This window comes from Salminus brasiliensis, chromosome 1 (assembly GCF_030463535.1).
Source record: "Salminus brasiliensis chromosome 1, fSalBra1.hap2, whole genome shotgun sequence".
In the NCBI taxonomy this organism is placed as follows: Eukaryota; Metazoa; Chordata; class Actinopteri; order Characiformes; family Bryconidae; genus Salminus; species Salminus brasiliensis.
In genome coordinates, this window is record NC_132878.1 from 89,688,786 (window position 1) to 89,709,990 (window position 21,205).

General features: G+C 41.2%; 1 protein-coding gene across 29 annotated transcripts in view; it reads right to left on the reverse strand.

Moving 5' to 3' along the window:
• The window catches only part of rims2a (regulating synaptic membrane exocytosis 2a), a 268,366-nt gene extending 253,032 nt beyond the window's left edge, over positions 1-15,334 (reverse strand). For 28 of the 29 annotated variants that reach the window (XM_072692323.1, XM_072692313.1, XM_072692325.1 and 25 more), the window contains exons 1-2: positions 15,028-15,334; positions 14,464-14,630 (exon numbers count right to left, since the gene is read on the reverse strand). In XM_072692323.1, coding sequence (XP_072548424.1) covers positions 14,464-14,615 — 152 coding nt within the window. In that variant the 5' untranslated portion in view covers positions 14,616-14,630; positions 15,028-15,334. Of the gene's footprint in view, positions 1-14,463; positions 14,711-15,027 lie in introns of those variants that run through there. The other variant, XM_072692298.1, reaches the window with a different exon arrangement.
• Between the last annotated feature and the right edge of the window lie 5,871 nt (positions 15,335-21,205).

Here is a 21,205-nt window from a genome sequence, read left to right on the forward strand (position 1 = left end):
ATACGTGCAATGATACACCTATTTTCCATTTTTAACTTGAAATTTCTGACCTGCAGTGGCTCCTAACAAAATAGATCCCAAAAATCACAACCCTTACACTTGTAAAATTAAAGGTGCCTCAAATGGTTCCTTGAGGGGCGCCATAGATAACCCACTTGCGATTCTATAAAAAAATCATGTTGGGTAATACAGATGAGTGAGTTAAAAAATTTTTTAAAGATATAAAGTATCTTCACTTGATGTAAAGTTTCTTTACCAATTTAAAGTTTATTTAAACACCATTTAAATAGTTTTTATAGAAATAAAAGTGGTCCTTACCCATTAGAAGAGAGCTAGGCCTGTTAAGCTTCCTGAGACCTCTAGCACAGCACAGTTACAGGTGTGATATTGTTTTTACTGCTTAATCTTTAATATGTTAAGCTATCACAAGTAGTTTCATTCATTAAGTGGCTTAATTAAAGCAAAAATATGTAGCATTTTTACTTTAAAATAACAGTTTTTAACAGTGCTTCACTGACTTGAAAAAGAGAAAACAGCGTCATTGACATTGCTATTCTGGCCTTGAAATACTGCTAACTGAACTATGTAACTTTGGTGAAACGGGCAGGATAACACCCTCAAGAATAACTGTATAAAATGCTGTGGTATGACTCTGCTGTCTCAGTTTACATGCTTCTTTCACTTTCAGTGATGGATCTGTTTCTCCCAGCTCGTCCAGAAAAACGTGTCCTTTAGGAGTGTTTCAAAATCTGACTGTAAGGAGCAAAAAATATCAGTTCTCCATAGCGCTGCTTTAATGAACTTAAATAGAATTATTGGTGTTAATGTTAATGTAGCATTAGTTAAGCTGTGAGTAATCTGCCAAAATTCTGTGACGTGAGCTTGGAGGGGGGTGGGTCTGGATGCCACACTTCACTGTTGAGCCTTCTGGAGGTGTTGTGGGCTTAATGCAGTGAAACCCTAACAAAAAGAGGTGCCAATCTGAAGACCCCTGTGAAGAGCTTGCAACACAGTGGGGGATGGGCTGGGTGTAGGCATTAGGTGTGAGGTGTGATTACGTGATGGTTGAGAGAATGGACCATGAACATAGTGTTATACTGTTCTTCTGGGTCCTTGTCAAGCCAGTAGCTGACCATAGCGGTTGCTGTGTTCTGCTCAACTCTGGCTTAACTCAGCCAAGCACTGACTAAGGGGTTGCGTAGCTGATTACCTCGGTGGAGAGGTTGTAATGTAGTAGGTGATTAGAACGGGCTAGGCCTCATGTATAAGCCCACACTTTGTATTAAAACCAGTTTGAGTCTCCAAACTTCTTGTCGCAGGACAGAGGCGTGGACATGACAGCTACAGTCCATATCCGTATTCATATTCAACGTAATCCACACTGACCTACAAGCAAATTCCATACAGGTGCACACACAGCATGGTTCCCTTTTGGATCAGGTATATTCCATATGCACAGACTGAAACATGAAGCATTATTGCCTGATGATTTTCTTTCTATATTAAAAAGCTTCTAATCCCTGTGGGGCAGTGGCATTACATTAGAAGCCTGTCTACTTAAAGAGAGACATTAACCTATTGCACGTCACATTAGAGGAGCAGCGTTCAGTTCAGTGTTGTTCAGAAATGAGGCGCAGGGGACTTCTAATGCAATTGCAGTACAGTATATGATGTAATTACACATCACAAAAACACATGTAGACATGTCAGAAGTGTGCAGCTCTGCACAGAGGCTGCCCTTATGCAGCTGGCGTCTTTTGCTAACATACAACCCAGCTAGTCACGATTAGCAGGTACCGCTGGATGCCCAAGGCCTTGTTTTACAATAGTTTGCCAAGAAGATATTGCTCTAATACACCGATCTGTCTAATATCCGTCCCCCTTGTCCATTCGAGGAATGAACTCCACAAGACCTCTGGAGTTGTCCTGTGGTATCTGGCACCAAGACATTAGCAGCAGATCCTTTAGGTCCTTTAAGTTGTGAGGTGGGACCTGCATGGATTGCATCAGCAAGCCTTGGGTGCCCATGTCCCTGTTTCCAGATCACTGGCTGTCCTTTCCTGGAGCGCTTTTGGTAGGTACTGACCACTGCATCCCAGGAACACCAGACAGCACCTGCCTGATACTTAGGAGATGACAAAGTGGCTCAGATTCTTATGCCTGCCCATTTTTCCTGCTTATAACACATCACCCTTAAGAACTGACTGATCACTGCTGGCTAACATATCCCATTGTAGACAATGTTAAGCAATGGTTTTACTGGTGCTAATGGTTTGGCTGAGTGGTGTTCCAATAAGTTATCATTGCTTTTCTTCACAAAAATCTTCAACAAAAAATGGAGGTCAATAATAAAAAGATCTTATTCCGAATTATTTAAAGATTTTGAGGCATTTCTATTGGTCCATTCATCACGACATACTGAGAATGTCAAAATTTGAAAACTTCAAGACTTCAAGACAATGTTTCTGCTTGAAAATAAATACACTACATGCTGCAAATACATTCATGGTGGAGGGGTTCATGCAGCTGCCAAAGAGCTGCCATTACATACACTACTTGTTTAAATATTTGTGGACACCCCTTCTAATGGCAGCATTCAGCTATTTTAAAGAGTGGCACTCATCGCTCACACGGATGTGTAAATGCACTCACACAGCTTATTTAGTCCCTGTAGAGAAATATTGCTAATACAATAGGACTCTCTGGAGGAGATAAACATCAACCCGTTGGCAGTATGCCTAATGCCAGGTGTAGGCTAGAGGGGTACAAAGCCCCTGCATTGAGCTGTGGAGCAGTGGAAGAACTGTGTTCTCTGGAATGATGGATGGTGCTCCATCCAATACTTTTGGGATGAGATGTAGAGCTGGGGATGAGGTGGGGTGGTGATCATCCAACATCTTGTTCATGACATGTTCTTGTCTCTGAATGCAATCAATCAAATCTTCACAGCAATGCTCCAAAATAGCAGAAAGTAGAAAGCTTTCCTCAGGCAGTAAAGACAGTTACGCCAACATAAGCAGGATCAACTCTTTTTAATAACCTTGAAACAATAAATAAGCAGGTGTCCCAAAACTTTTGTCCATACATTAATATAAGTTATATTAGCCTCAAGCTAAACCAGACTCCAGTTCCTATGCAAACATGTCCTGGTGGATTGATTACGCTGAAGTGAATGGGACATTGTGTGAATTAGGCCGCTGGCTGAAGCATTTCCTTGAAGGAGTCCCTTGAGCTCAGCACAGCCTTCACTCCAGCAGGCCTCCTACATTCAATCAGCTCAAGAGGATCCACCACCATATTTCTCCTTTAAACTCCCACAACAGTCTCTTCTCTAATCACTCTCCACAGCCCCTTCGCTCTCTATTCCCCCCCTGCTCCTCCCCTTTCTCTTGTCCTCTGGGAACGGCAGCAGCCATGGTTGTGGTGTTGAAACACAAAAGCACGCAGAAGATGACCTTTCTGTGGCCACTCAACCACCCCCAGGGGGGCTTCCTGCACAAGAAGCTTTGCCAAACAATGACTCTCGGGCGACAGATGGTGGCACTTCCCAGAGCCCTATAGAGTGTACAGTACATTCGAGTATTTATGTTCAATTTAGCGAATAAATGGAAACTGTGTCCTAAAATGTGCATATTTATCTTTGCGTCCTGCAGAGACGTTCTGGCAGGGCTCACACACGCTCAGAGATCTACTCCACACATCTGGAGAAATGCCAAATGCCAAATATTTCCAAAAACAACGAAGCCCCTTCCAAAACCATCATATGGAGGAAGCCACTGACAGCTGTAGCAATAGCCCTGCTGTTACTAGCGTACCTTCACATGACTAGTAACTGCTCGCTCTCCCCACCCCTCTCTCTCTCTCTGTCCGTGCTTCCATGTTATTACGTAACTACTGAGCTGTACTGTACACCAAGCCGGGCCTTTCTGTGCCACGCTGTTCTGCTCTGTGCCTCGAGCTGCTAAACTGCTCTAATGGTCCATCTTCCAGCTCAGGAAGAGTATAGCCAGAGAAAGCTAACGCTGACTAGCCATAAATGATGAAACCAGATAGCCAAAGATTAGTAATATGCAAATGACATGCTAATCAGCCTCTAGTCGCATAAAATAGCCACAATGGGTCAAACTGTTCCATCTACCACTGGTTCCTTTGTATGGCTGTCAGTGAATAAAACCCCTCTCTGAATACACCACAGGGACAAAAGTATTGGGACACCTGCTCATTCCCTGTTTCTACCCTGCTTTTGTCGGAGTAACTGTCTCTACTCTCCAGGAAAGGCTTTCCACTAGAGTTTGGAGCATTGCTGTGACGATTTGACTGCATTCAGCAACAAAAGCATTAGTGAGATCCTCACCCCGAACTCCCCAGCTTGTCCCAGAAGTGTTGGATGGAGCACCACCATTATGCCAGAGAGCACAGTTCTTCCACTGCTCCACAGCTCAATGCTTGGGGGCTTTATACCCCTCTAGGCCACGCCTGGCATTAGGCAGCATGGTGCCAATAGGTTCATTTTTTTGTCCTATTCTATTGGCAGCACTTTTCTGTATAATTGAATAATGCTAATCGGTGGCTATGCTTGTTAACACTGTGACAGTCACTTTGCACTTTCTAAGTGCCTTAGATCAGGGGCATGCACACTGCAATGTTAATACTCATACACGAGAGAAAGTAGAGATGCCAACAGGTATGCGCGCATGGTGGTTAGCTCTAGGTTGTAGCCTGTACGTTCTGCCTACTGCTGTTATCCTGGATTGTGATAAGTGGAGTGTGGGCGTGTGTTCCCTCTGGAGGACAGGGCAAGTACCTAACCACCCAGTGGCCTCTCTCTCTCTTGCCCCACCAAACCTCCATCACAATGTGTTGTCAGCAACATTAACATCAGTGGCTAATTATAGTTGAATTTAATATTTAATAGTAATAATAGGAGTTATATTTAGGTCGTATTCATTACTAGTCACAGTGGTGCTGCTCGGTTGAACTATCCCTTTGACCAAAAGCTCCAGAAGGGCCCTGCAACATAATACCGCCATCTCCCCTGCCTATGAACCCAAGCAGCTGCCCAAATGGCTTGAAAACAGGTCGCAAGTGGAGAAGCCACAATAGATAAGCTAATTCACTGAACAAAACACCCCACGGTCCAGTACAAAGCCTCCTCATCCTCCATATATCCACATTCATATCTGAGTCTGTTCTGATTGGAGCCTGGGTGTTATATCAGTTGTCTGAGAATATCTGCTAATATTGACAAACAAGGGTTTAATCGGTATCAGCTGAAATACATTGCCCACAATGCATCACTATTTCATTTCCAGACCAATTTGGCCACATAATCTCTGGGATTTAAACTCACAATCTTACTGCACAAAACTATATATGCTATATTGACAAAAGTATTGGGACACTAGTATTTTAAAAATATTTTTCAGTATTTGTATTTTGAAAAATTAGTAAAATTAGTATTTTTATAAGATCAATATCACAATTATTTGAACATTTTACCTTGCTTAGGATTAATGAGTGATTATTTTAATGAACAACAGACACAATACTATTTTTCTTGGTACAAGCTGCTCAGGTTGCTCAGTTGGCTCGGTGACTACACATGCGGTAGTATTATTTTAAGTGGACAGTACATGAACACACACAGTGGAAATTATTCACAGAATGAATATATTAATTCCACAGAATTAAGTATATAATCAGTATGAGCCTTCAAATGATATGAGATTCATTTTTAAATGTGTTTCCATTCATTTTCGATTAATTGCCTGGCCCTAGTGGGATGACTGTTGTGGTCCATTCCAACAAATATTGTGAAGTATTGTGATATTACATTTCTACCAGAGAGAATATGTATCTTAATCAATCGTAATCAATTCAATATCAGCAGATAATTGCCTAGAACACTATTGATCATTTTATACTATATATATATATATATATATATATATATATATATATATATATATATATATATACAGTATATATAATGTAATAATATTATATATATTATTGTCCGTACATGAAAATCAGCCAAGAATTTCCATATCGCTGCATTCCTAAACAAAATCCTGACAAATGGGGGGAAAAACTGTTGATAGGGAATATTAAATAAATACAGTAAATGGAATTAATTACGTAGTTATGTAATTATGTATGTACACAATAAAAATCATTATGTAACTCAAACGTATAACTAAAAGACAATGACTCTAATCATCTACTGGATAAAGAAAGTAAAACTGTGTGTATATTTTCCTACAGATCTGTAAAGCTCCCGACCACAGCACGTCAACATCACCTATAAATCAGAGTTGCTAATAATGGATTGTTAAATAAAGAAAAAGAACACAGACATCTATTAGTGCACGCTTCCTCCACTCTTTCTCTCTGTGCAGTTCACTGCATGACTATATGTTAAATTACATAATTACACAATTACATTTGAGCAGTACAGCAACTCTAACCCTGTAAGGGGTAATTAGCTCACTGGGTAGATGAGGGCTTTGTTAGAGGACAGTCGTAGTACTCCAGAAGCAGGATTGAGAGCCACTTGTTTTACTGTAGTTCTGCGCATGCTCTTACAACATGCTCACAAGCGTAACAAGGCCGTGTGTGGTGTGTGCTTGCCCTCGCAGTGTCCTGACCCCTGGGGGCACTCAGAGTGAAGGGGGGGAGGGACAAGCAGTGAGAGTTGTACATGGTGGAGGGGAATATGTGCCATATGTGAATATAATGCATGTTCTTTCGAAGAAGAACAGCACACCATTCACCACCTGACCGCCAGTATTGTGATGGGTGTTGGAGGAACAGGGCCATTTGCAGGCAGCTGGTTATGGCTTTGGCATAAATGGGAGTCTAAGGAGGTTCTAAAGAGGCAGCATAGAAACATCAGCAAGCACTGAGTTAAAGAGTCCTTATGGGAAAATCTGTTCACCTGGCTTAATGTTAAATATGGACATGAATATGGATGGAGCCTTTTGCTTATTTCGTTCTACTTTGAAAGCTTCCGGATACAGACAGAGTGGACATAATATCTTATAACACAGTATCTTATAGCATCTGCCGATATAACATCATCCAGCAGTGCACCTATATGGTAGACCTTTCTGATAAAATAGGCACTGATTGTGGGTATTTGCTGATTTGCTGTTTGCTGTCATACAGTGTGAGGAACCAGCACTCTAGCACTAGCTCTAGAGAAGCCAGTTCCACTGCTCCACAGCCCAGTGTTGCTGGCCTCTATACCCCTCTATCTACCAGTTGGTATAGGGCGTAGTTACTTTAGACTGTGTAGCTGCTCCAGAGCATCCTGTACTATTGGCAATGCTTTTCTATGGCAAATAAACAAGCTGTGCATGGTCAGCTTAATGGCTGTGTCAGTGATGAGTGCAATAAGTAGCTGAACTCACTCATTAAAGGAGTGCCTGGATTCTTTTGTCCAGGTGGTTCCTCACACTGTATGACATGCTGGGGGTGTTCAAATACGGAGCCAAAATGAAATACTCACAATCATTAGCCGCTTTATCAGAAAGGTCCTAGCTCTAATAGCTCTCACAGTGCTCAAGCATCCAGACTTTTTTCTGTCCTGCACCAAAGAGGTGGAACGAACTTCCCCTGGGAGTCATTCACTGTCTTCAAACACAGACTGAAGACCCACCTCTTCCGAGAGCACTTGAGCGAAGTGTAGTGCCGAGTAATTTGGTCTCCATACTGACTTTTGTCAGTCTGAGGACACAGCGAAGCACTTTTGTAAGTCGCTCTGGATAAAGGGGGTCTGCATCTTCAGTTTATTCCCAAACAGCAAGGGGGTCAAATATTCATATTTAACAATCCACTATCATTGTTTCAGTGTATGTAGGCATGTGTTTTTGAGGCTGTTAATCAGCTGATTCGTTGAAGCAGGTGTGTTGGAAGTAGGGAAACACTAAAAAATGCAGGGCAGTAGGCCTCCGGAGACAGGGCTGAGAAATACTGGGGGATTCTCAATCCAAAGTTCTGGGATGTTTGGCTGTGCCAAGTCCACATAAGTCACGTCCTAAGGCATCCTCGACTGTACTCTGCAAGATGGGAACTTTTGAATGGAGCAGTACTTGGGCTGCAACTGATGACATTTCACAAGAACACAGGAACACAAGTACAGATAAGAAAGCTGATTGAGAATCGGCCACTGTGCTAAACTATGTATTGTAGATATTTACCCAGAGATCTTTGTAATTTCAAGGATCGCTTAATATCCGCTTACTGGAGGCCTAAAGATACAACGCTTGCTCAAAAACAAAGGGAACGACTTGTGGAATTTCTCAATGGCTGAAAGGAATGATCTGCTCTGGAAAAGATACAATATTTCACGAAATACAAAAAAATCTGAAGATTTTGGCTGAATTTTCTACTATTTCCTAGAACATAATGCACAAATGACAGATGAACGATAAACTAATTTGACTGCTTTATTAATGAATGTGTGTTTTATTCATATTTTGGGGTTATTATTATCCTGTGTTTCTGTTCTTTATCAAAGATAATAAGGATATGTTAAAAAGCAATCCATTATGAAAATTAAACAACTGTAATAAGCTGAAATGGTCATAAATACTGCCTCTTCCATAACCTTACAGCATCCCCTCTGAACGACAAAAAAACAAAACAAACAAAAATAGACGAAGCAGGCTGGGGGAGCACATGACAAAGCCCGAGCCAACAGCAGGCCTCTGACAAAGGGAGGACATGAGGTCTACGCATTAGTCATGAGCTACCTAGCCCCCTCTGTTGTTTTGTAACTCTACACCAGTTGCCTGCACACAATATGCCAACAGATCAAAGGCTTAGTCCATAGAGGTGGTAATAGGGGTGGTTCTGGGGATAACCAATGACGATCCTCGTTATTGACGATCAGCGGCAAGAGCAAGTCGTCATGCTAATACTCTCATTCTCTGGTTCTCCGAGGGAAAGAAAATGGCCCAAACACTGAATGGCATGTGAGAGTGAGAGTGTGTGTGTGTGTATAAAGGATGATTCACACACCAGCATTGAGGTGGCTGAGGCATCAAGTCGATGAGTCACTTTAACCATAAGTATTGCACTCTCTGCTCCGTTTCCACACGCCCACCAGCATTAATATTTAACTAATGACGAGAAAGTGCCACTACGCGGCCTCCATTACGGCTCCGTAAGCTGTCACAATCATTCCGAGCTAATGTAAACAAATCCTGGTACAGAGGGACCTTCACGAGAGCATGAACGTACAACACGTCATTTGTTTGCTTACGCTGACCACGTAACTGCCTCTGAGCATACGCATGAGCATGTGAGTATGTGAACGGCGAGACTGGCGAGTGTGCATCTAGTACCAACAAAAAGGCTCTATGGCTTGTAACAACAACAGCAAAGCATTATCTTAATATACACCCGCCTTAGTACAGACAAAGGGTTCTTAGACTGGTAAAAAAGTAGAACCACTTCATCAATCATTTAACTTGGCCAAGAACCACTTACGCATTCCATAGATACTTGACGTGCTTCTATATAGTTGTACTATTGTAGAACCTTTTAATAGTGTAGAGAAAAATAATTTAACCACATCCATAAAAAGGAGTTCTTCAGGGTAGGGCTGGGCGATATGGTAAAAATACTATAGCACAATATTTAATGACTTTTTTCGCAATACACTCATCACGATACATGTAATCACAGACTGTCGCATCAGTTGCGACAGATTCTTAAAAACTACTTTTCAGATACTTTCCCGTACTGAATACAGTGATTTTTAGTCAACATCTGCTGCTCTTCATCTACTTAAACCAGTCTAATTACACTGTTTGTAATTAAACCTGCAGCTGATCAGTGTTTATTAAACACTATCAGGATCCTTGATATGCTTACAAAAGCACACTGTATATCACAATAACAAAATTGATCACAATACGATAAAATAGTTATATTGTCCAGCTCTACTTCAGGGGTTTACATTTACATTTACATTTACTGCATTTAGCAGACGCTCTTATCCAGAGCGACTTACAAGGTTACTCATATTACAGAGGTGGGTCAATGTAGTGTTAGGAGTCTTGCCCAAGGACTCTTATTGGTGTAGCGCAGCATAGTCACCCCAGTCTCCCACATGGTGTGGTAGCTCACTAGCAGGTAGTGGTGTTATCTGTTGCGCAAGTAAAGTCAACTATAGAACCATAGAACTATAGAACTATATATAAAAAACTATATATATATATAACTACATAGAACTATAATCAAAGTCTATATAGAACCATGACAACTCAAAATCTTCATTAACTTCTTCACTCACAGGCCAACCACCCTTTTTCAGCACTACCTAGAACTCTAAAAATAACTATTTATGCATGTAAATGGTTCTTTGAGACATCATGGTTCTTTTTAGAGTAGTCATTTTTACAAAAGAACCCTTGAATGTACCTTTTTGAAGAGTGTATAGAAAAACACTACACACAATTTCAATCTTTTTGAAAATCTGTAGATGAAAGAGTGTAGAGTGTAGATGAAAGAGGCTTTACACTCTTAAAAATAAAGGCTCTCCAATGGCTCTCAACTTGAACCTACACTGTAAAACGGTTCTTCACCCTGACAGATCTCTTTTTTCTCTTTTTTAAAGCTGTTTTTAATGGCCTGAAACTGGCTATGGCATCGCTCCAGGAACACTGTTTGACAACCTTTCTTTTTCCAACAAAAATCTACATTTGGTACAGAACCTCTGCACCATGTGGAGGCATTAGGCTTCAAAAAGGTTCTCCACACTCAAAACACACAAAAAATTAATTAATTTATCCATTAAATCGTCTGTTGAAAGGTTCTTTAGTGAATCAAGTGTGGATGTCTTTGACCCGGTTTCCACCTGGTCACTTCATGTGACTAGTATCTGGATTGTACCCTGATGAGATTTTAGCCACATGCATAGGATAAAATATATACATTTGTTAATTGCACTGCAGTTATTACTGGTGTTTGGACTGTACTAGGATAGGTGTTGGTTGTTGAATGTGTCTTGGAGAGACGGATGAGTTTACACTGCTATTACATGTGGCACAAGTGCCTTGGGTGCGTCTACATTTGTGTTTTTGTGTTGTCTTGGCCTTCTCTGAAGTGACCAGGTGTAAACAGGGTTTTTGACATCACTGCTAAGAACCTTTTTCAAGCCTTTATGAGTATAGGGCAAACCATAAATTGCTGGAGACCCTTAGCATCATAAAAGGGTCTCCACACCTCTTTATTACACTTTGGTTCTTCTATGGCATCTCTTAAAAGAACCCCTTTTTGGCACATTTGAGAGTGAAGCTGTGTAACCCAGAGTGTAACTGCCCACATCTTTCCAAACCCAAAGATATGCTATGTGTCCAAAGGTTTGTGGACACTTATCAGTCAATTCAGCTATGTTCATTGCCAACATGTGATTAAAATGCATGAACATACAGTTAATATCCATTCCTGTAGAAAATATTTACCAACAGAACGGGACATAAACGCGAGTAGAAAGTGATTGGTCAGTTCTTTTGAAAACTGCAATTCTGAGCTATGTGGCTTCTCGTTAAGCCTCCAGGTGAAACCCCAACTGCTCCCCTCTGACCATTTACAATTGTCACTTCTCTGCCATTTGGGTGAATAGTAGAGTACTATGGTCTCCATATAAAATATAATATACATATTAAATATAATATATTAAATATAAATGTCCCCATGCCCAATGCCAAGTAGGCTAGAGGGCTGTGGATCAGTGGAATCATGTTCTCTGGAGTGATGGAGCTCCATCCAATACTTTTGAGATGATTCAGAGCTCCAGAACTAATCAGTTAACAACATTACCTAACCTCACTAATGCTCCTATGGCTGAATGCTGTCAAACTCTCACAGCAGTGTCTTGCATCTTGCATTCTCAAGACGAGTAGAGGTAGTTACAGAGGTAAAGTCGGGACAGAGTCACTTGCAATACTCTTGATTTTGAAGGAAACACTGGACAAGCAGGCATCCACAACCCCATTGTTTGTGTTGTTTTTATAATTTCATTGACCAAACCATCTCCCCGAATTAATTAAAAAGCACATAGCAATAACATTATAGTGGCATCCTTAACCATTATATTGGTGGACAGGGCCATAAAAATGTGGCCTCATTAGCAAGAAAACAGGTCATGTCACTCATACCCACTAACTGCCCAGGTTAATGGAGCTGGGTTCATTTGCAGGCACCTGCTCATCTGACGCTTCCTCTGAAAAAGTTACTAGTGTGTGTGTCTACCTTTTAACAGGCTCTACTCTTCTGGGAAAGCTTTACACTAGAGGTTCTAACTTTGCAGTTAGGATTTGATTGCTTTTAGCCGTGACAGAATCAGTGGGATCAGGTAGTGATGTTGGATGATTAGTTCTGGCACTCATAGGTATTGGATGGAGCTCCATCACTCCAGAGAACACAGTTCCACTGTCCACAGCCCAGTGCTGGGGGCTTTATATCCCGCTAGCCAAGGCTTGCCATTGGGCATGGTGCTCCAGAGTGCCCCATTCTATTGGTAGGGCTTTTCTATGGAGATTATACAAGCTGTGTGTGTGCATTTGTGTGTGTGTCCAGATACTTTTGGACATACAGTGTCAAAGTACAAAGACTATTCAGAGAACTTGTTTGACCAGAACGATGCAGACTGGTGAAATAAAAGTGGGCAGAGTCATGGCCTGCAGAGTACTTTACAGCGGCTGATTACACCTGTTCCAGAGCATCTCCCTCTCACTACGCCACACCCACTGATTCAGGATCTGTACATTATGTGAGCATTCCTTAAAGCTTTAAATGGCTCTTCAAGCTCATGCATCTCATCTTCAAACATGGGTCTTCGGGGAACCCAAGTAGATCTTCCATGGCATTGCTTAAGGAAACCTTTATAGCACTATTTCCTTTTCATTGAATGTAGGGCTCAATTTATATGGACCATTTACTTCATGTGGAAGTCCTATAGATTACAAAAGGGTTCTGTTCGTCACACTTGCATCTGCAAGTTAAACAAATGGTTCTTTATAGAACCATCCAATAAAACACACTGTTTTTTCTATGGTATCACTTAAGGAACCTTTTGTGGCACCTTTGTACGGTTCTGGGAAAACATCTGTGGTTGGTGTGGCACAACAGATAACACCACTACCTGCCAGTGAGTTAACACACCATGTGGGAGACTGGGGTTCAATTCCTGGTCTGGGTGACTATGCTGCGCTACACCAATAAGAGTCCTTGGGCCAGACTCCTAACACTACACTGACCCACCTCTGTAATACAAGTAACCTTGTAAGTCGCTCTGGATAAGATGCCACAAATGTAAGTGTAATGTAATCTGTTACAAACAGCTCCTTAAAGAACCATCCACTGAAAAGCTCTTTAGCCAACCAAATCATTCTTCTATGGCGTCAATCACAGAACCTGTTGAGATCCCTCTGAGCGACAAACTGCTCTTTAAATAGACATTAACTGAAAGGCTTTTTAGAGAGGCAAGTGGTCATCACTTTTTAGGGTTATAGGAAACCATCGCATGAAAGAACCATACTCTGAAAGGCTTATTTTTTTGTCTGTGGCACTGCTCTAAGAACCTACTGTGGCATATCTTCATAGGGTTCTTTAAAAATGTCTCTTTTAAAACAGCTATTGAAACAACCATCAACTAAAAAGGCTCTCTTGGGAACCAACTGGTTCTTTTATGGAAATAAATAACTGTTTGTGGCAGTAATTATATTACATAAACAAACATCCACTTTCTTTAGGCGACTAGAAGTGGTTCTACTATGGTGTCGGTGCTCTGAAAACCTTTTGTGGCACCTTTTTATAGGGTTCTAGATAAGACATCTCCTACAGCTACAAACAGCACTGAAAGGTTCTGTAGAGAACCAAGTGGTTCTTTTATGGCACTATTCTAAGAAAAACACACATTTATAAGCAGCTCTTCTAAGAAACCAGAAGTAGTAGTTCTTCCATGGCATCGCTCCACGGTAGGAGTGGACAGCGCCTGGTGCTGAAATGCGCCCTGCTAGCATTACAGCTGCTGGAGCTCTCAGTACACCCAACCAGATCTGCTCTCTCGCTCTCTCGGCACCTCTAAACGTTACTACATCGACGGATTTGACGCTAGAACGGGCGATGTGGACTCAGACGGCCACGTTTTGCTGTCGTTGATGTGATGGAAAGTGTAAAACATGTGAAAAATGGCGTCCCTCGTTAGCCACACGGCTAGAGAACCAGAGAGCCATGCAGGCCTGCAATCAAGGCTGGAGGGATGTGATGGGGAAGCCGGATACGCGGTGAAAGCAAGCAGTGAGCAGTGAGGTTCTGTGGTATCCATCCGAGCCCAAATCAGGTCGAATCACCAAAAACACCACCACGACTTTGTCCTACAGGGAATAAAAGGCAACACCAGCTCCGGCAGCACGGCTAAAGCTAGTCACACTGCATCCCCGGCCTTACTTCAGCATGGACTGCTCCTTCTCCTCCTCTCGCCGCTGTCGGTCCATCACGTCCTGGATGATCTTCCTCTCCTCCTCGGTGAGGTGGCTCAGGTCCGGCATGTCCGGCAGCACCGCGGCCGGCCCGCCTCGGGGCCCGAGAGGAGCGGACATCTTCACGACCACTTGCTGGAAAAACACACACAGAACAACACCAACAGGCTTAAAAGCTTAATTTCGCCTTCAAGCCATTTCTAGGCCAGCGTGTAGGCGAGCAGCTCGCCCTGTCCTCGTCGTCTTTGACACCAGACACGAGGGCATTCACATAATAGTGGGCTTTTATCTTCTAACATCATGTGCCTCTGTGATGCTCTCAGACCGCTCTGAACACGAAGGAGGTCTGGATGCCTGGTGGACAGATTAGCATCGTGAAACTACATGTAGTCCAACATCTCTCTCCAGTTCCAGCAATAAGAATAACGTTAAATCAGAGAAGATGTGCCTGAACATCACACAAACACTCAAGTGCCCTTTTAAGACCCCCTCCGTCCATCAAACACGCACAGCAGATGTGTAAAAGCCTTGCCTTTTTCTCTTTATTTTGCAGTCATGTTAAATCCTTCCCAGCCCCGTCGCCGTCATCCTCCAGGAACAGCTCCTTGGCATCTCCAGCGTTGTAGAAACAGGTCGAGTCCTCCTCTCAGGTTAGCTTCCCTTTGGCTCTCCACCTCCACTCCCTTGTGTTTTGCCTTCTTCCACCTCTTTCCCCCTCCAGGTTGGGTGATTCTTCCAGATTTCTTAAATACAAGTGGGGGGAAAAAATGGACGCAACGAAAAAAGCGAAAAAAGCCTCTGACTGGACGCGTGGGCGGAGCGACGGAGACGCGTAAAGAGCCCCATGGAGGCTTTTCCGTTTCACACCTGTATTCGGACACGCCCCGCCCACTGCGCCCTGGGATTGGGTGTTGGTTTGTTGCGTCACTGACGGAGGCTGAGCCGTGAGGGGGAGCTGCTAGCCTCCAAGACCAGAGCTCAAAATGAGCCAAACGATATTTGACAAAAGTATTGGGACACCTGCTCAGTCAGTGTTTTGATCTGCTTCTGTTGGAGTAACTGTCTCCACTGACCAAGGAAGAGGGCTTTCTGCTAGATTTTGGAGGAACATTGCTGTGAGGATTGTACATTGCATTCAGCGACAAGCACATTAGTGAGGTCAGGATGTTGGATGATCACCACCCACCTCATCCTTGACTCATCCCAGAAGTATTGGATGAAGCATCATCCATCATTCCGGAGAGGATACTTCCAATGCTGGGGGACTTCACACCCCTCTAGCTCACGCCTGGTTCTACTCTACCTCTCCACAGGGACTAGACAAGCTGTGTATGTGCATGTGCACATCTGTGTCAGCAATAGGAGCAACTTAGAGTAGCTGAATCCATTCACTGTAAAAACCTGGATGTCACAGAACTTTTTGCAGCTAAACCAGAACAAAACATCTCAAAAACTCAAAAACCTGTTTGTTTTAGTATTGATTTAAAAATTCTTTAAAATTCTTTTAAATCTTTCAGATCTTCTGTTTTAGTTGTTCCACAAAGAAAATCAAAAACCTTTGGTGATGCTGCTTTTAGCCACTAGGCTCCAAAATGCTGGAATCACCTTCCAACTGACCTGAGAGATGTTTAAAACATTGAAATCTTTAAGCACAAACTAAAAACCTATTTTGTCTATTTATTTAGTCTGGCTTTTATGTAGTGTGTTTTATTTTTAACTTTCTCTTAGTCTTAATATTCATACTTATATACGTTATATATTTATATTTTATCTGTTTTTATTATCTGCAATATTTTATGTTTTATTTTGTCTACTGTTTTATTTTATTTTATTTTATTATTTATTATTATTATTATTTTATTTATTTATTATATAAAATTTTATATAAAATATATAATAAAATATAAAATTATTAATTTCTCTTGTTTTATTATTTAACTTTTATAATCTTAATTAAACACCTTTTTATTTTTAGTTTAAATATTTCATTGTATTGGTATTATTATTTTTATTCTTTCTCTTTATCCTATACTTTCATCAATCACCTGTGAAGCACTTTGAATTTAAATTGTATTGGTCTGAAAGGGGCTATATAAATTTTGTATATAAAGTTTGATTGATTGGTTAGGAGGGGTGTCTGCAAACATTTACATTTACATTTAAGGCATTTAGCAGACTCTCTTATCCAGAGCGACTTACAAAGTGCTTTGCTATTTACCCAAGAAAAACCTTAGCTAGTTAGAATAGACCAATAATTCAAAAGACACCTCTAACATGTGTATGTGCCACCTCATATTGTAAATAAAACAGTTAGCTTACAAAATCAACACACACAGGTATCAGTGAGGTCTGGTTAAAGCTGATTTAGAAATCTAGGCTTAAATTTAGTCCACATAAAGTTTATAGAAGTATTAAACGGACACTAAAGACACTGTGTGTGTTTTGCATTCACTGTTACAGAACAAGCGTTGCAGACGGTCTAGCGTACCACACTCTTCAACAGCCTATTTCCAATGTTTGATTTGTCCATTTAGTCCCTCAAAAAGACCAGTTGTCTATTCCTCTTCATCCTTTACAATGACACAGGCTGTTACTGTAACTGTGCCCTTAAGACTGACATAGGGAAATCATTTCTGTTCTGACTGGATGTCTTGTATATTGTGCCTGATTTAAAAAAACATACAGGACCAACTAACAAGACTGACACACTCACAACTTACCTCAGCCTGAATAGCTGAATAGCTAAATGTACTGGAGGGATGTTTTGTGACGTAATTTCTTACAAAATAAAAAAAGACTGGAAAGCAGACTGGAAAGTTAACAGCACCCTTCAATGCTGTTTTGACTTCACTTGCACACTCAGAACAAAGCACAGAAAATGCGTTTTTCGATGATACAGGCCCTGACATGTTAATACTGACATGTTGGAGCAGCACAGGAGCTCAGCACTAAAAAAGGACAGCTTTCTACATACATACATTTACCAACACCACTGACTGCCTCTGACTCAGCAGTCAGCAGAAATCTGTGAGGTTGAGAAGCGTTGGGGTTGCAGAAAACTCATCATGTCAAATTGGAGTAGTTCGTCCAAAATCCTGGTTTGAAGCCATCGCTTTCCTGCCTGAGACACTGAGACAAAAGAGTCATGCCTGACCGTGCTGTAAAAACACAGAGGGTGCCATATAAAATAAACACATGGGCTCACTGGTGGGTTTGGACAGTAAATACAATGACTATATTTGTGTCTTTGGCATCACAGTCCCTCGCTCCTATCACCAGTACGGTCAGGAAATGAGATGCCACGTTTCTTTATGATGTACTGTTCATATCAAACCCTCAGGCATCGCTTACATCACAGTGAATTACAAAGAAGTGTATTTAAATCATCTGTGTTAAAATAAATTGGCAGTGGTTTTATGGAGTTTCAGACAAGGTTTTAATGATGTGTTATAATGATGTGTGAATATTGTCACGTTTTTGCAAATTTTACTGACCAAATTGTGCAACTGACCATATTTTCTGGCTTGGGTTCATCATTTGCTTGCAAGGTAGGCTTGGTTTTTGTTAGGCTTGGTTTTTGTTAGGCTTGGATTTTGGTAGGCTAGGTTTTTGGTAGGCTTGGTTTTTGGTAGGCTTGGTTTTTGGTAGGCTTGGTTTTTGGTAGGCTTGGTTTTTGTTAGGCTTGGATTTTGATAGGCTTGGTTTTTGGTAGGCTTGGATTTTGTTAGGCTAGGTTTTTGGTAGGCTTGGTTTTTGTTAGGCTTGGTTTTTGTTAGGCTTGGATTTTGTTAGGCTTGGATTTTGGTAGGCTTGGTTTTTGGTAGGCTTGGTTTTTGGTAGGCTAGGTTTTTGGTAGGCTTGGATTTTGGTAGGCTTGGATTTTGGTAGGCTAGGTTTTTGGTATGCTAGGTTTCTGCATATACTTTTAACTACAACCTGTTTAAAATCGTGTCTTTTGCTTTGCCTGGAAGCTTGATGCACATTACTTGATTCAGCCATTTATAGCAAGTATAGTGTACGTTGAGTATTGTGTCTGCATACTGGCTTTTATATTCAGTAGTATTTAAGCTTAGAGGTTTTTTTTTACTCTAGCTGATACAAACTAGCTAAGGGTATCTTCTGAGTAAACAGTGAAGCACTTTTGTAAGTCACTCTGGATAAGAGCATCTGCTAAATGCTATATATTTAAATATATACCTTTTTCTGGTTTTTCTCTTTGATGCTAAAATTACTTAAAATGTTCATAATTTTGTATTATTTTGTATTATTTAATACATTTTAATAACAATACAAATAATACACAAATAATACACAATTTAGGGTCAGTAAAATGATATTTTGCAAAAAAGACATTTTTACTTCATCCTTTGTTTAGTTTTTGGTAGGTTTGGTTTTTGCATATACCTTTAACTAGATCCTGTTTAAAATCTTGTCTTTTGGTTTGCCTTGAAGCTTGATGCACATTAGTTGATTCAGCCATTGTATAGCAAGTATAGTGTACGTTGAGTATTGTGTCTCCATACTGGCTTTGGTATTTAGTAGTATTTAAGCTTAGAGGGATCTTTTGGACTCTAGCTGATACAAACTAGCTAAGGGTATTTTCTGAGTAAACCATAAAGCACTGGATAAGAGAGTCTGCTAAATGCCTTAAACGTGAATGTATATATTTGCTGCCTTTTCTCTCTCTGCTGTTTTGTTGGTAAATTTCCTTTTAAAATATTTTAATATTTTTTTTATTATTTAATAATAACAAAAAACATTTTCTTTTTATTTTATAACTTGTCAGAGGCCAGGAATAATCAATTACTAGCCAATCTTAACACCAGAGTTGAACCTACTTGATTCTAACCTACTAGCTAACGCTATCCCCAGGAGCTGCCCATCATCAGCCAATCTCAGCTCAGAAGACCAGATGCTACTACAGCCTATCATAGCGCTGGAGGCTGGGCCTGTCTGACTACGGGTGGAGAAACAAAAATAACATGCACGGCACTCACAGTTGGGGGAGGACGCTCGTTCATTGACAGCCAGGAGGAGAGCAGCTGGAAAAGCCGGACCAGAGTGACCACTGAAGGATCTGGGTTGTGTTCTAAAAATATCACACTGCCAGAAATGCCCACTAATAACCAGTCGATTCATAGCCGAGGATTTCCCACGCCTGTATTCACTAACGCTGCCAGAGAAGCGCTGAAGACTCTGAAGGAAGCATCTTCATTCACATCACACTGAGGTGTCTCTGAGGATTCACTCCACCAAAACGGATCAACTGGACCATGTTTTCGGTCCATTATTCTGTCTATATAATGATACAGACCTCTATATTGACCTCTATAGTCATCCGCTACTATATCATGGCCTGGTTTGTAGGCTGTTTCTGGATTACATAATATACTCAGGTGGTGTCAGGTGGAGAGCTTGAAGATGCACTTTCGCCAATATGAGAAACGTAGCCATGAACGTAAATCGGCCCATACAATAGGCCTACTTCCTCCTACACCAGTACTATAACAGTACGGACAGCAAGATCTTTCAGTTATAAACTTTTAAAACCTGCTGATTAGGCATCTTAAAGGTGGCAGTACAAACTCCCAAGCTTTTTGGGGCAGACTCTGGCATGGTGGCGCACTATTCTACTGTGCAGCGACTGCTGCACTAACTTGACTCTCATTGAAGAGTCATCAGAAGAAAAACTTTCCTGCATCCTCGCCACAAAACCAGGCTTCAGGAGCTTTCACAGGGACAGCTAAACAAGCCTGATGCATTTTGGAAACAAGTCCTATGGATTGATGAAGCTTAATGAAAAGAACACCTCCCCAAGCCATTGGCTTTTGTTGCCAATGGCATTTGACTGGTAGCAGATTGTGGAAGCAAACATCACACACTGTAAAAAAAAAAAAAATTTAAATGAAAAAATAAATAAATAAATAAAGAATAAAAGATCCTAATAAAATAAATAAAGATCCTAAACACACTCAAAATCCACAATGGAGTAACACATTGTGAATGGGGGGGGGGGGGGGCAAATTTCGCATACCACTGTGGCTAATTTTACAGCTTAGAGGCCACATATCAACCCAAGACAACCATTTTCACCATGAGTGTTGGACACAGATGGAATTTGGCTTCCGTCTTTAACCCGTCCGTGCAGTGAACACACACAGTGACTGTGAGCACACGTGCCCGGAGCCATTGGACAGCCATTGCTGCTGCGCCCGGGAAGCAGAGAGGGTGAAGGGCCTTGCTCAAACGCCTGTGTTTATTAGCCTCAGTATCAGCAAATTTCTCCATCACTATGGTTGTATGATGCTTTTTTATGCAAAGCCACAAAATCGCAAATTCTATCAAACTGATGAGGCTGAGGGATGCAATGTTGAGCTGCAGAATATGACATAACACAACAACTAACATATTAAGAGGTAGTTTTAGCACAGAATGCTTGTTAAAGCTTAACAGTCCAGTAGCAAGAGGCTAGACATTTCAAGAAAGAGTGAGGTTCTTGCTTCATGAGCTTATAACCTTTTGTCGTCAGTCAATTCATTAATGGCATCATCAGCCAATCTCAGCACAGAAGACCAGATGCTACTACAGCCTATTGTAGCGCTGGAGGCGGGGCCTGTCCTGGTACTATTGACTGACCCAATAGCAGATTTGCAGAAAATTACTTCGGACCTCATTATAAGTTTATTCATTATGAAGGATCTTTACAGAAC